The 11,620-nt window shown below is 40.2% G+C and overlaps 2 protein-coding genes across 9 annotated transcripts; both read left to right on the forward strand.

The window, feature by feature from the left end:
* The first annotated feature begins 2,287 nt into the window (after positions 1 to 2,287).
* LOC119014675 (B-cell receptor CD22-like) lies at positions 2,288 to 7,145 on the forward strand. 6 transcript variants are annotated; one of them, XR_005073036.1, is made up of 12 exons: positions 2,333 to 3,854; positions 3,930 to 4,274; positions 4,371 to 4,628; positions 4,699 to 4,950; positions 5,511 to 5,601; positions 5,687 to 5,738; positions 5,817 to 5,877; positions 6,042 to 6,100; positions 6,179 to 6,251; positions 6,396 to 6,455; positions 6,541 to 6,574; positions 6,669 to 7,145. XR_005073036.1 is itself a non-coding variant. In XM_037090065.1 (11 exons), the coding sequence occupies exons 1-10, from the start codon at positions 3,809 to 3,811 to the stop codon at positions 6,434 to 6,436; spliced, it is 1,236 nt and encodes a 411-aa protein (XP_036945960.1). In that variant the 5' UTR covers positions 2,331 to 3,808; the 3' UTR covers positions 6,437 to 6,455; positions 6,541 to 7,145. The 6 variants fall into 6 exon arrangements, 5 of the variants coding, with proteins under 5 accessions (XP_036945963.1, XP_036945960.1, XP_036945962.1 ...); XM_037090065.1 differs by having other exon boundaries at positions 2,331 to 3,854; positions 5,859 to 5,877; positions 6,541 to 7,145; XM_037090064.1 differs by having other exon boundaries at positions 2,334 to 3,854; positions 6,541 to 7,145.
* Positions 7,146 to 7,357: 212 nt separating this feature from the next.
* Positions 7,358 to 11,470, forward strand: LOC119014674 (B-cell receptor CD22-like). Of its 3 annotated transcripts, XR_005073035.1 has the most exons (12): positions 7,358 to 8,170; positions 8,247 to 8,597; positions 8,695 to 8,952; positions 9,023 to 9,274; positions 9,835 to 9,925; positions 10,011 to 10,062; positions 10,141 to 10,201; positions 10,366 to 10,424; positions 10,503 to 10,575; positions 10,720 to 10,779; positions 10,865 to 10,898; positions 10,994 to 11,470. XR_005073035.1 is itself a non-coding variant. In XM_037090061.1 (11 exons), exons 1-10 carry the CDS (start codon positions 8,125 to 8,127, stop codon positions 10,758 to 10,760), a joined length of 1,284 nt encoding a protein of 427 aa, XP_036945956.1. In that variant the 5' UTR covers positions 7,358 to 8,124; the 3' UTR covers positions 10,761 to 10,779; positions 10,865 to 11,470. The 3 variants fall into 3 exon arrangements, 2 of the variants coding, with proteins under 2 accessions (XP_036945956.1, XP_036945958.1); XM_037090061.1 differs by having other exon boundaries at positions 10,865 to 11,470; XM_037090063.1 differs by lacking the exons at positions 9,835 to 9,925; positions 10,366 to 10,424; positions 10,503 to 10,575 and having other exon boundaries at positions 10,141 to 10,213; positions 10,717 to 10,779; positions 10,865 to 11,470.
* Positions 11,471 to 11,620: the final 150 nt, after the last annotated feature.

The raw sequence follows: 11,620 nt of genomic DNA on the forward strand, positions 1-11,620 counted from the left end.
GTCAAAATTATAATCTCTTCTTATTCTTCTCAAATTCACTTCTTAGCAGCTTACAATCACCTTCCCATGATAAGTCCCCGAGTGTTTTCTTCATTTGTGTCACTGTGGAAGCTCTGATTGAACAAAGATAATGTGTTGTGACTCAGGTTCTATGATCACAAGTGGAGCTGTCTGATTTTTATGTTTCATGTATGTTTGATGTTTTTCTTCACTGAGAAAAGTTGATGTTTATGGAGATAAACTGTGTTCATGTTTTAGCTATATATTCTAAAAATGATGATTTGGTATCTTAAAGAGCAAACTGTCATTTTATGAGCACATTCACACATGAGATTTGAAAATATATGTGATCTGAAAATATTTGATTACGTGAATAATAATCTATTGTTTTTTTCCCATCTGATCATGATTACAAATATATGTTAATTCTGTCACTGAGTAATAATGTAAATAATGTCAAAATTACTTTAATCAAGCTTTAATTTAGTTGCTTTATTGTTCTGTATTCAAAACCTGTCAGTCAGTCATGTGACATCAGTCAGTTCATGAAAGCTTCCTGTACGTTGACATTCTGATCATGAACTGTTCCTTTAATGACAGCTGACACCAGGTTCATCATCAGTATCAGGTGTGAGGTTTCCCTCTGCTGGTTCTCAGAAGTTACTGCTGTTGCTATTGTTGACTGAACAAGTGCAGCATTTACACACATTACATGGTGGCTGGCATGCACCTTTAACAATGTGAGCAGCCAATAAACACAGAGAGGAAGAACAAACACACTGTTGTCATGCTCATAACGCCAAACTGCTGCACCTGTGAGCTACGCAGGAGCCAGACATGTTGTCACTGGTGTGGATTTCTTTTTACAAGAAGAACATAACACGAGGAAAAAGAAAAGTCTTATCACAACTATGGAATATCAAATGAACCATTAAATGCAGGAAAAGTACTAATCAATAAAAGATCAAGATAATCAAAAAAGATAATCAAGGAGCTTTACTGCTCAAGTTGCTTTCCTAAAACAATCTGCTCACTAAATATTGAGTGTAAATGATGCTTGTTTGTGTATAATACTGAACAGAAAGTATCTATAGAGCTGTTAATGTCTTAAGAATCCTTAATAAAACGTTCTACCTCTCTAGACATTTACTATTTGTTGCTTCAAGTGTAATGTCAGAATTATTTCTATATTTACAGGCATCAAGCTTCATTGAGCAGTGGTCAGTGGAGGACGACAGACTCTAATGAGAGGACAGAGAGAGGAAGATGACGTGAGGAATTATACACATGAGCTTCAAACTCAGAACATTACAGAGAAAAAGCTCCAGACCACTGTGGGCCAACAGCACAGTGTGGTTAAATTTTTACACTATTTACAGTCCTGACTGGGCGAACTTTTCACCGTGGTCAAGCCAGCTGTGGTTTGCCTGTGTTAGTATGTCAGCATCTAGAAGGTCATTTTGAGCAGCTAAAGTAGTTCATACACACAATATGCAGTCTCACTGTAGCATGCGCAGAATGTATTCTGTGTATTTGTCTCATTTCTGGTTTAATATGTTGTTCAAATCACTGCACCGAGTTGTCAGGGCTTAATACAGTTGGTTTACTTTTGGTTTGTAAAACACATTTATTAAATCAGATTATAGCAGATTTTACAGAGTAGAATGATGTGAGACTCCTGAAGTGATGTCATGCACACAGTTACAGAATGTGTGTGTGTGTGTGTGTGTGTGTGTGTGTGTGTGTGTGTGTGTGTGTGTGTGTGTATATATATATATATATATATATATATATATATATATATATGTATGTGTGTGTGTGTGTGTATATATGTATGTATGTATGTATATATATGTATATGTATATATGTATATATATGTATATATATATGTACTATACTTTTTTTAAAGTATTTTTTTGTCCTTTTCTGGCTTTATTGATAGTACAGCTTGAAGAGTGTGACAGGAAACAGGGTAACAAACTCTCTTGTTACACCATTCCTGTTCATCTCCCGGGCCGGGAAGTGCAGGGGAGATGTTTCCTCCAGGGCACGCATGTCATTGGTCGGTAAATAATGCCAGGGAGCTTTGCTGTCTTTTGAGGTGCCGTCACGTTTATTCACGGTTAACTGCAGCATATACTGTACATTTTATTCCTGTCGTTACTGCCGTTTCTCTCTCATTCATTCACTGTCTGCACGTACACAAGCTCCCTCGCTCTCGCTCACCCACTCACACCTCACGCACTGCCCTATTCATGAAAGAGCTACGTCACTCACTCAACACCCTGTTAAAATAACTTCAGGACAAGCTGTACTTCAGCGGTAAGGATTTGTAGTCTGAAGTATTCTCTACTTCCTAAAATAGATATCGCAAAATTGGTAACTGGAATATATTGGCCAGGTTGCTTGTATTTTAATAAACCATACTATTTCAAACTTTAAAACACAGTGTCCGTTATGTAAATACAGAGCATGCCAACAAGCTCATGTAAGTGATACGAAGCAACAATAATTACATGTAACGATACTTTTAATTTAACTGCGACTAGTAGTTCCATCCAAGTTAGTGATCAACCATCACAAGTGATAAAATAACTAGCTAATGTTAACTGCCTGCAAATGGTCGTTTCAGAGGTAGTGACACTACTGTCTTGAAAAGCGTCCGTCTTTGGGTGGCCATTGAAAGCAGAGGGAAGATAAATCATGTTGACTGATGTTAGTTAGCTAACTTATAATCCATGCTTGCTCATTTTTTTAAGTTATGCTGTTCTTTGACTGTATCTAGTACTGCTGCTGCTACTACTTAAGTGATTTCTGTACCTACTAGTTGATGTAAAAGCCTATGCTAATTATAGGCTATGAAACATTTTTAAACACAGTTTTAAACATAGACACCGTCAGTGCCCATGACGGAAGAAAAACAAAAAGAGCAGCTTTTCAGAATGGCCACAGGCCCCAGTCTTTGTGAATGATATAGCTGGGGGCGGGTCGGTAAGGTAACGCTGAGTGGCTGGTATAAGAGGAGGAAATGATCATTTGTCCAATCACCTTGATGCCTGTCAGTCACGATGAGTCGTGTCTCGTCACCTCTCTGCTGTGTCTGCAGCTGAGCACTGTGGGCCGAGCCGATGCATGTCTCTCTCGCCGGGCAGAGAAAATAAATGAATACATATATAAGTAGAAATAAAATTAAAAACGGCTCATTGTTGATCGGCCCACTAGAAAAAATCCTGGTACTCCCGATGGCCAGTCCACCCCTGCAATAGCAGTTCTCTCGAGTGGCTGTGCCTGTGTGTGTCCAAGAGTGTGTTAATGTGTGCGTGCAGTGCGCACGAGCGTGCGCTTGCATTTAGGGCGGGGGTGGGGGGCACAAAAAATATTCACACTGGGGCCTATCACCATGATGTTATGCTACTGCAGAGACATAAAAATGTAAATGCAAATTTCAACCCCAAACCTTTTTATACTTGGATCTCTTGTTCAAATATCTATGTATCAGTAACCTCCTCTGCCTCTGTGGATCAGCCTCAACTACTACACATAGTGACAGTCCTACTAACTGCTCTGTTCTTTGACCACAAGTAAAACATCATCACAAGCTGTGACTTCTCTTCTGAAAAGGGTGCGGTGTCGTATCAATCACACCCACATTCAAAGGCTGTGCATTGAGTCTGTGGTGGACAGGAAGCTTTGCAGAGTAGAGGAAGGAGAGAGAAGAAAACACATCACTTTATTTTGAATTGAAAACAATTAAAGAAGCTTTAAGATCCAACAGGAGCTTTGTGATTGCCTGGAAAGAGTTTCAACATGTGTGTAAACCTGTCGCTGATGCTGATGCTGCTGTTTCTGTCTGGTGAGTTCAACATTTAAATCTCATTCAAGGAAACATTCAAAGGATGAAATAATCTAAGTGCCTTATTTGTTTCAGGTGCTGTTTGCAGCGAACGGAAAGTGACATATCAGCAGCACATCTGTGCAGTGAAAGGCTCGTCTGTTGTCATTCCATGTTCATTTTACTATCCTGAGAACCTGCAAGTGAAGAAAGTCATGTGGGGTCATGAAAAGTCCAACATTTTTGATGGTCCTTTCATATTTGAGAGTGAGATGAATGAAACTGCCTCGAGATTTCAATACATCGGAGACAAAGAACACAATTGTTCTTTTAAAATACACGATGTAGAGAAAAACGATGCAGGAAAATATGCCTTCAGATTTATGACTAATGATAAAAGCAGTTATACTGGTACAGCTGGCTCGACATTAAAGGTTATTGGTAAGTTTTCTTTTGCATAAACCAACTCTAGCTGTGAATCCTCGCTGCACTTCAGTGTGTAAAGTTTGACACTGAGGCAGTACTTTGTCCTCCTAGATTTGAATGTTTCAATGATGAGACCCAATGACAACAGAGTGACAAAGGAAGGCGACTCTGTGAATCTGACCTGCATAAACGGCTGTGACAGCGATCACCTTTCATCTGCTTTCACCTGGTTTAAGAACGGAGAACCCAAAAATGAAGGACCTGTTCTTTATTTAAGCAACATGAACCCCACTGACTCTGGAAACTACTCCTGCTCTCTAAAGACTCACACAGGAACAGCTTCACGAGTCATAAACATCAACGTTGAATGTGAGTAATCCATCGACCTGAGTTTGCCACATGATTCCTCTGACAGATAACAGCTCCGGTCTTCTTTCAGATGCCCCGAAGAACACGTCAGTGTCCGGCAGGCCGTTGATGGAGGTGGAGGCCGGCACCAACATCACCCTGATCTGCAGCAGCCACGCAAACCCTCCAGTGGATTATACCTGGTTTAAGATAGATGAAAGTCATGTTCTGGATGTTGGACACCAGCCTGAGTTGTTCACTGCTGATGGAGGCCAGTATTTTTGCATCGCCACCAACAAACATGGAAGACAATACTCCTCTGTTGTGACTGTAAAGATTAAAGGTAAGTTAATTTTCACAAACGTCTGCTTGTTTCCTGGGTAGAAGAGATGCAAACAGACAGATGAAGCAAATAGAAATGAATGCTTGTCTCAGTTCTGTTTTTCAAGGTTTTGCACACTTGCATCACCTCCGACCTTCTTTTGACTTGGAAAATCAATATTGGAGATGTATTTGTTTTCCTCCCAGTAGACGGTCAACAAGAAGAGGCCAGAAGTGGCACTCAAACCTCAAACTGTGCTCGCACTGTGACATCACTCTCAGTAGAGCTTGACAGTTTTTGACACTATCTACCAGTGTTGTTTGCATTATATTTATCAGCAAGAGGTGTCAAATGAATGAACATAAAAGGGCATTAGCTCACAGGAAGTGGTGATACATTTCTGGTGAAACAGTTCCAAACAGTTTTTAATAGCATTAAGGACACTCTTGAAGGCACTGCTGTGTGTTTTCTCCACTGGACGGCTGTTTTAGTGGATTATGTTACGTCAATTATTTTGGATTTATTTTCAGGATTTTATTGTTGCGTTCTCACAAAGCTAACACTCTGCCTTTGCTACACAGAGAGGTGGCCGTCATTCAACAGAGATGTACTCATTATCACACTTTCTGTGGCTGTCCTTCTGATTGTGATCGCTGCTGTCGCTGTCATGAAGTAAGATGTATCTAAACTGAACCATCATTATATCTCAATACAACAATCATATGAGGATGTTCCACAGTCTGTTTATGTGTTTTAGACTCAAAACAAGACCAAGAGCAGAAGAGACCAACTGTGAGGAGGACAGTGAGGTAACACCATCATTATATTGACAGTCAATCAATTCTTTACTTTGTTCTGCACTCATTAATAATGTGCTTTACATCCAGGATGCAGACTATGTCAACATGCCTGATTTTTGCACTAAACAGTCCCAACAGAGAAGCCAGGGTGAGGCAGCCACAGTAAAAGTCATCGAAACACAACTGTTGACTTTCACACTAAGAGAAAGTTGAACACATGAGATGTACTTTTTTTTATACCTATTCACTATTTTATCAAATATCTGTGTACATGGTTTTAAAGGAACATTTCTGTATGGACTTTATCTGCAGGAAGGAGCAAGAAAAAAAGGACAAGAGCAGAAGAGACCAACTGTGAGGAGGACAGAGAGGTGACACCATCATTATACTGACGATCAATCAATTCTTTACGTTGTTCTGCACTCATTAATCATGTGTTTTATATCCAGGATGCAGTCTATGCTAACATGACTGTGATGAAAAAACAATCAAAAGGGAGACGCCAGGGTGAGGGAGCCACAGGTAAAGTTGTCTAGACGACTGTTGACTTTCACATTAAGAGAAAGTCAAACAAATGAGACATATTTTCTATTCCCATTCACTATCATTTTAAATATCTATGTATGTGACTTTAAAGCACCATTTCTGTTTGGACTTTATCTGCAGGAAGCAGCAGACAGACTCCCACCATGATGAGGAAAGTGTAGTTTACAGGACAATGTGCAGGTAAAGCTCAACAAGAACTTACACATTCCATCAGTGGCTGTTTGCCTTTGAGGCCGCTCAGTGTGATTAATTTTTCTTTTTTCAGGAACCGACTGTTGGAGCCTTCCATTATGACCACGGTGGTGTTCAGAAGTGTTAATGTGTCAGGACAAGGAGGAGACTGGTTTACCAACTACTGACTCCTACAAGTGATAGTTATTGTTTCCCCCCCAGATGAAGACCCGCTGTATGAGGAGCCAAGACGGCTCATGTTTCCATGTTACGCTGGTTTCTTGGTCGACTTGGTTTGGTCTTTTATTTCAGCCGTTCTCCACCATCGTCAGCTCCAGCCATGTGAAGACTCAATGTAAATAAATCAACGCTTCATTCTCAACAGTCTGTGGCTGTTTGGGAGAAGATGAGCTGTATTCATGTTGTGTCTTGGTGAACCCTGGTCAGGTGTGATCCTTCATATGTGTGTTTATCACGTGCTATTTTGCAGAAATGTTCAAAATGTCTTACAGGTGTACAGATGTGATGTTTCGTTGAATTAAGTTTTTATTTCCTGACATTTGACAAATCTCTGAGATAAACATGTCTCAGATTTTCATAAAAGAGAAAAAGTTACATTTTGTATTTTGTATTCATGTTTTTGTGTTTCTTTCAACATGAGGCAGAACTCATGGTCAATAAAACCAGTTTGCTAACAGCCGTTCTGCATTTTTTCTTGTTATTAATTCAACAGTGTGTTGAAGTACCGGAGGACAAACTCACCTGGTCCACCAAACACCTACAGTATGCATTGTGACGGCCTCGCTCTAACCCTGAGCTGGTTGGCTGCACCTTGAGAGGGAGGAGCTAAGAGAATAAATAGGGCGGCCATCTTAGAAGCAGTCTCTCTCTCTTTGTTCTGGCAGCCATGATCATTTCAGTTTGAGTTTGTTCCTTTATTTAACACTCACACACACATCTGCGCTACACCACTGATAACTTATATTTACACAGTTTAGGTTGTGTTATGTTTAGTTAAATAAATGTTTCGAGATAGGTTCGTAACTATATACATACAGGAATGTACACCTGATAGAGTCAAGTGTGGAAATCTTCACCGCAAAAGTCAATACAACATAGTAGAACATAAACAGGATTAATAATGCTCAACAACTGAGTACAGTCATTACTCCACACTGTGCACTAACATTTGGTTGCTATTGTCCAATTAAACAAACAGCACAGGAAGCTTTGCTGAGTGGAGGAAGCAGTGAGAAGACACACAGTCACTCTTCTTCTCCCAAACCTAACCAAGTCATTTTTAAAAATGAAGATAAAAAAAATCATTTTATAAATGATGCAACAATGTAGTAATGCAAATTTCAACTCCAAACTTTTTTATACTTTGATCTCGTGCCTCTCAAACACAGAGGAGTAACCATAGTGACAGTCCTACTAACTGCTCTGTTCTTTGACCACAAGTAAAACATCATCACAAGCTGTGACCTCTCTTCTGAAAGGGGTGTGGTGTCGTATCAATCACACCCACAGTCAAATATAGGCTGTGCATTGAGTCTGTGGTGGACAGTAAGCTTTGCTGAATAGAGGAAGGAGAGAGAAGATTATTCTGAGTTGAAAACAATTAAAGAAGCTTCAAGATCCAACAGGAGCTTTGTGATTGCTTGGAAAGAGTTTCAACATGTGTGTAAACCTGTCGCTGACGCTGATGCTGCTGTTTCTGTCTGGTGAGTTCAACATTTAAATGTCATTTATGGTAAACCTTCAAAGTATGAAATAATCTAAGTGCCTTATTTGTTTCAGGTGCTGTCTGCAGTGAATGGAAGGTGGAATATCATCAGCAGCACATCTGTGCAGTGAAAGGCTCGTCTGTTGTCATTCCATGTTCATTTTACTATCCTGAGAACCTGCAAGTGAAGAAAGTCATGTGGGGTGATAAGAGGGCTCACATTTCTGACGGACCTTTCATATTTGAGAGTGAGATGAATGAAACTGACACAAGATTTCAGTATATTGGCGACAAAAAACACAATTGTTCTTTCGAAATACACAACGTAGAGCATAATGATGCAGGAAAATATATCTTCAGATTCATAACTGACACTGAAAAGGGCAAATGGACTGGTCCAGCTGGCTCGACATTAAAGGTCGTTGGTAAGTTTTCTTTTTCATAAACAAACACAAGCTGTGAATCTTCGCTACTCTTCAATTATGTGAAGTTTGACTCTAAAGCAGTTCTTTGCTCTTCTAGATTTGAATGATTTGATGACGAGACCTCATGAGAACAGAGCGACAAAGGAAGGCGACTCTGTGAATCTGACCTGCATAAACGGCTGTGACAGCGATCACCTTTCATCTGCTTTCACCTGGTTTAAGAACGGGGAACCCAAAAATGAAGGACCTGTTCTTTATTTAAGCAACATGAACCCCACTGACTCTGGAAACTACTCCTGCTCTCTAAAGACTCACACAGGAACAGCTTCACGAGTCATAAACATCAACGTTGAATGTGAGTAATCCATCGACCTGAGTTTGCCACATGATTCCTCTGACAGATAACAGCTCCGGTCTTCTTTCAGATGCCCCGAAGAACACGTCAGTGTCCGGCAGGCCGTTGATGGAGGTGGAGGCCGGCACCAACATCACCCTGATCTGCAGCAGCCACGCAAACCCTCCAGTGGATTATACCTGGTTAAGATTAAATGAAAGTCATGTTCTGGATGTTGGACACCAGCCTGAGTTGTTCACTGCTGATGGAGGCCAGTATTTCTGCAGCGCCGCCAACAAACATGGAAGTCAATACTCCTCTGTTGTGACTGTAAAGATTAAAGGTAAGTTAATTTTCACAAACGTCTGCTTGTTTCCTGGGTAGAAGAGATGCAAACAGACAGATGAAGCAAATAGAAATGAATGCTTGTCTCAGTTCTGTTTTTCAAGGTTTTGCACACTTGCATCACCTCCAACCTTTTTTTGACTTGGAAAATCAACATTGGAGATGTATTTGTTTTCCTCCCAGTAGACGGTCAACAAGAAGAGGCCAGAAGTGGCACTCAAACCTCAAACTGTGCTCGCACTGCGACATCACTCTCAGTAGAGCTTGACAGTTGTTGACACTATCTACCAGTGTTGTTTGCACTTTATTTATCAGCAAGAGGTGTCAAATGAATGAACATAAAAGGGCATCAGGTCACAGGAAGTGGTGATACATTTCTGGTGAAACAGTTCCAAACAACTTTTAATAGCATTAAGGACACTCTTGAAGGCACTGCTGTGTGTTTTCTCCACTGGACGGCTGTTTTAGTGGATTATGTTACGTCAATTATTTTGAATTTATTTTCAGGATTTCATTGTTGCGTTCTCACAAAGCTAACACTCTGCCTTTGCTACACAGAGAGGTGGCCGTCATTCAACAGAGATGTACTCATTATCACACTTTCTGTGGCTGTCCTTCTGATTGTGATCACTGCTGTCACTGTTATAAAGTAAGATGTATCTAAACTGAACCATCATTATATCTCAATACAACGATCATATGAGGATGTTCCACAGTCTGTTCATGTGTTTTAGACTCAAAACAAGACCAAGAGCAGAAGAGACCAACTGTGAGGAGGACAGTGAGGTAACACCATCATTATATTGACAGTCAATCAATTCTTTACTTTGTTCTGCACTCATTAATAATGTGCTTTACATCCAGGATGCAGACTATGTCAACATGCCTGATTTTTGCACTAAACAGTCCCAACAGAGAAGCCAGGGTGAGGCAGCCACAGTAAAAGTCATCGAAACACAACTGTTGACTTTCACACTAAGAGAAAGTTGAACACATGAGATGTACTTTTTTTTATACCTATTCACTATTTTATCAAATATCTGTGTACATGGTTTTAAAGGAACATTTCTGTATGGACTTTATCTGCAGGAAGGAGCAAGAAAAAAAGGACAAGAGCAGAAGAGACCAACTGTGAGGAGGACAGAGAGGTGACACCATCATTATACTGACGATCAATCAATTCTTTACTTTGTTCTGCACTCATTAATCATGTGTTTTATATCCAGGATGCAGTCTATGCTAACATGACTTTGATGAAAAAACAATCAAAAGGGAGACGCCAGGGTGAGGGAGCCACAGGTAAAGTTGTCTAGACGACTGTTGACTTTCACATTAAGAGAAAGTCAAACAAATGAGACATATTTTCTATTCCCATTCACTATCATTTTAAATATCTATGTATGTGACTTTAAAGCACCATTTCTGTTTGGACTTTATCTGCAGGAAGCAGCAGACAGACTCCCACCATGATGAGGAAAGTGTAGTTTACAGGACAATGTGCAGGTAAAGCTCAACAAGAACTTACACATTCCATCAGTGGCTGTTTGCCTTTGAGGCCGCTCAGTGTGATTAATTTTTCTTTTTTCAGGAACCGACTGTTGGAGCCTTCCATTATGACCACGGTTGGTGTTCAGAAGTGTTAATGTGTCAGGACAAGGAGGAGACTGGTTTACCAACTACTGACTCCTACAAGTGATAGTTATTGTTTCCCCCCCAGATGAAGACCCGCTGTATGAGGAGCCAAGACGGCTCATGTTTCCATGTTACGCTGGTTTCTTGGTCGACTTGGTTTGGTCTTTTATTTCAGCCGTTCTCCACCATCGTCAGCTCCAGCCATGTGAAGACTCAATGTAAATAAATCAACGCTTCATTCTCAACAGTCTGTGGCTGTTTGGGAGAAGATGAGCTGTATTCATGTTGTGTCTTGGTGAACCCTGGTCAGGTGTGATCCTTCATATGTGTGTTTATCACGTGCTATTTTGCAGAAATGTTCAAAATGTCTTACAGGTGTACAGATGTGATGTTTTGTTGAATTAAGTTTTTATTTCCTGACATTTGACAAATCTCTGAGATAAACATGTCTCAGATTTTCATAAAAGAGAAAAAGTTACATTTTGTATTTTGTATTCATGTTTTTGTGTTTCTTTCAACATGAGGCAGAACTCATGGTCAATAAAACCAGTTTGCTAACAGCCGTTCTGCATTTTTTCTTGTTATTAATTCAACAGTGTGTTGAAATACCGGAGGACAAACTCACCTGGTCCACCAAACACCTACAGTATGCATTGTGACGGCCTCGCTCTAACCCTGAGCTGGTTGGCTGCACCTTGAGAGGGAGGAGCTA

Source organism: Acanthopagrus latus, chromosome 23, assembly GCF_904848185.1.
Source record: "Acanthopagrus latus isolate v.2019 chromosome 23, fAcaLat1.1, whole genome shotgun sequence".
Taxonomy (NCBI): Eukaryota; Metazoa; Chordata; class Actinopteri; order Spariformes; family Sparidae; genus Acanthopagrus; species Acanthopagrus latus.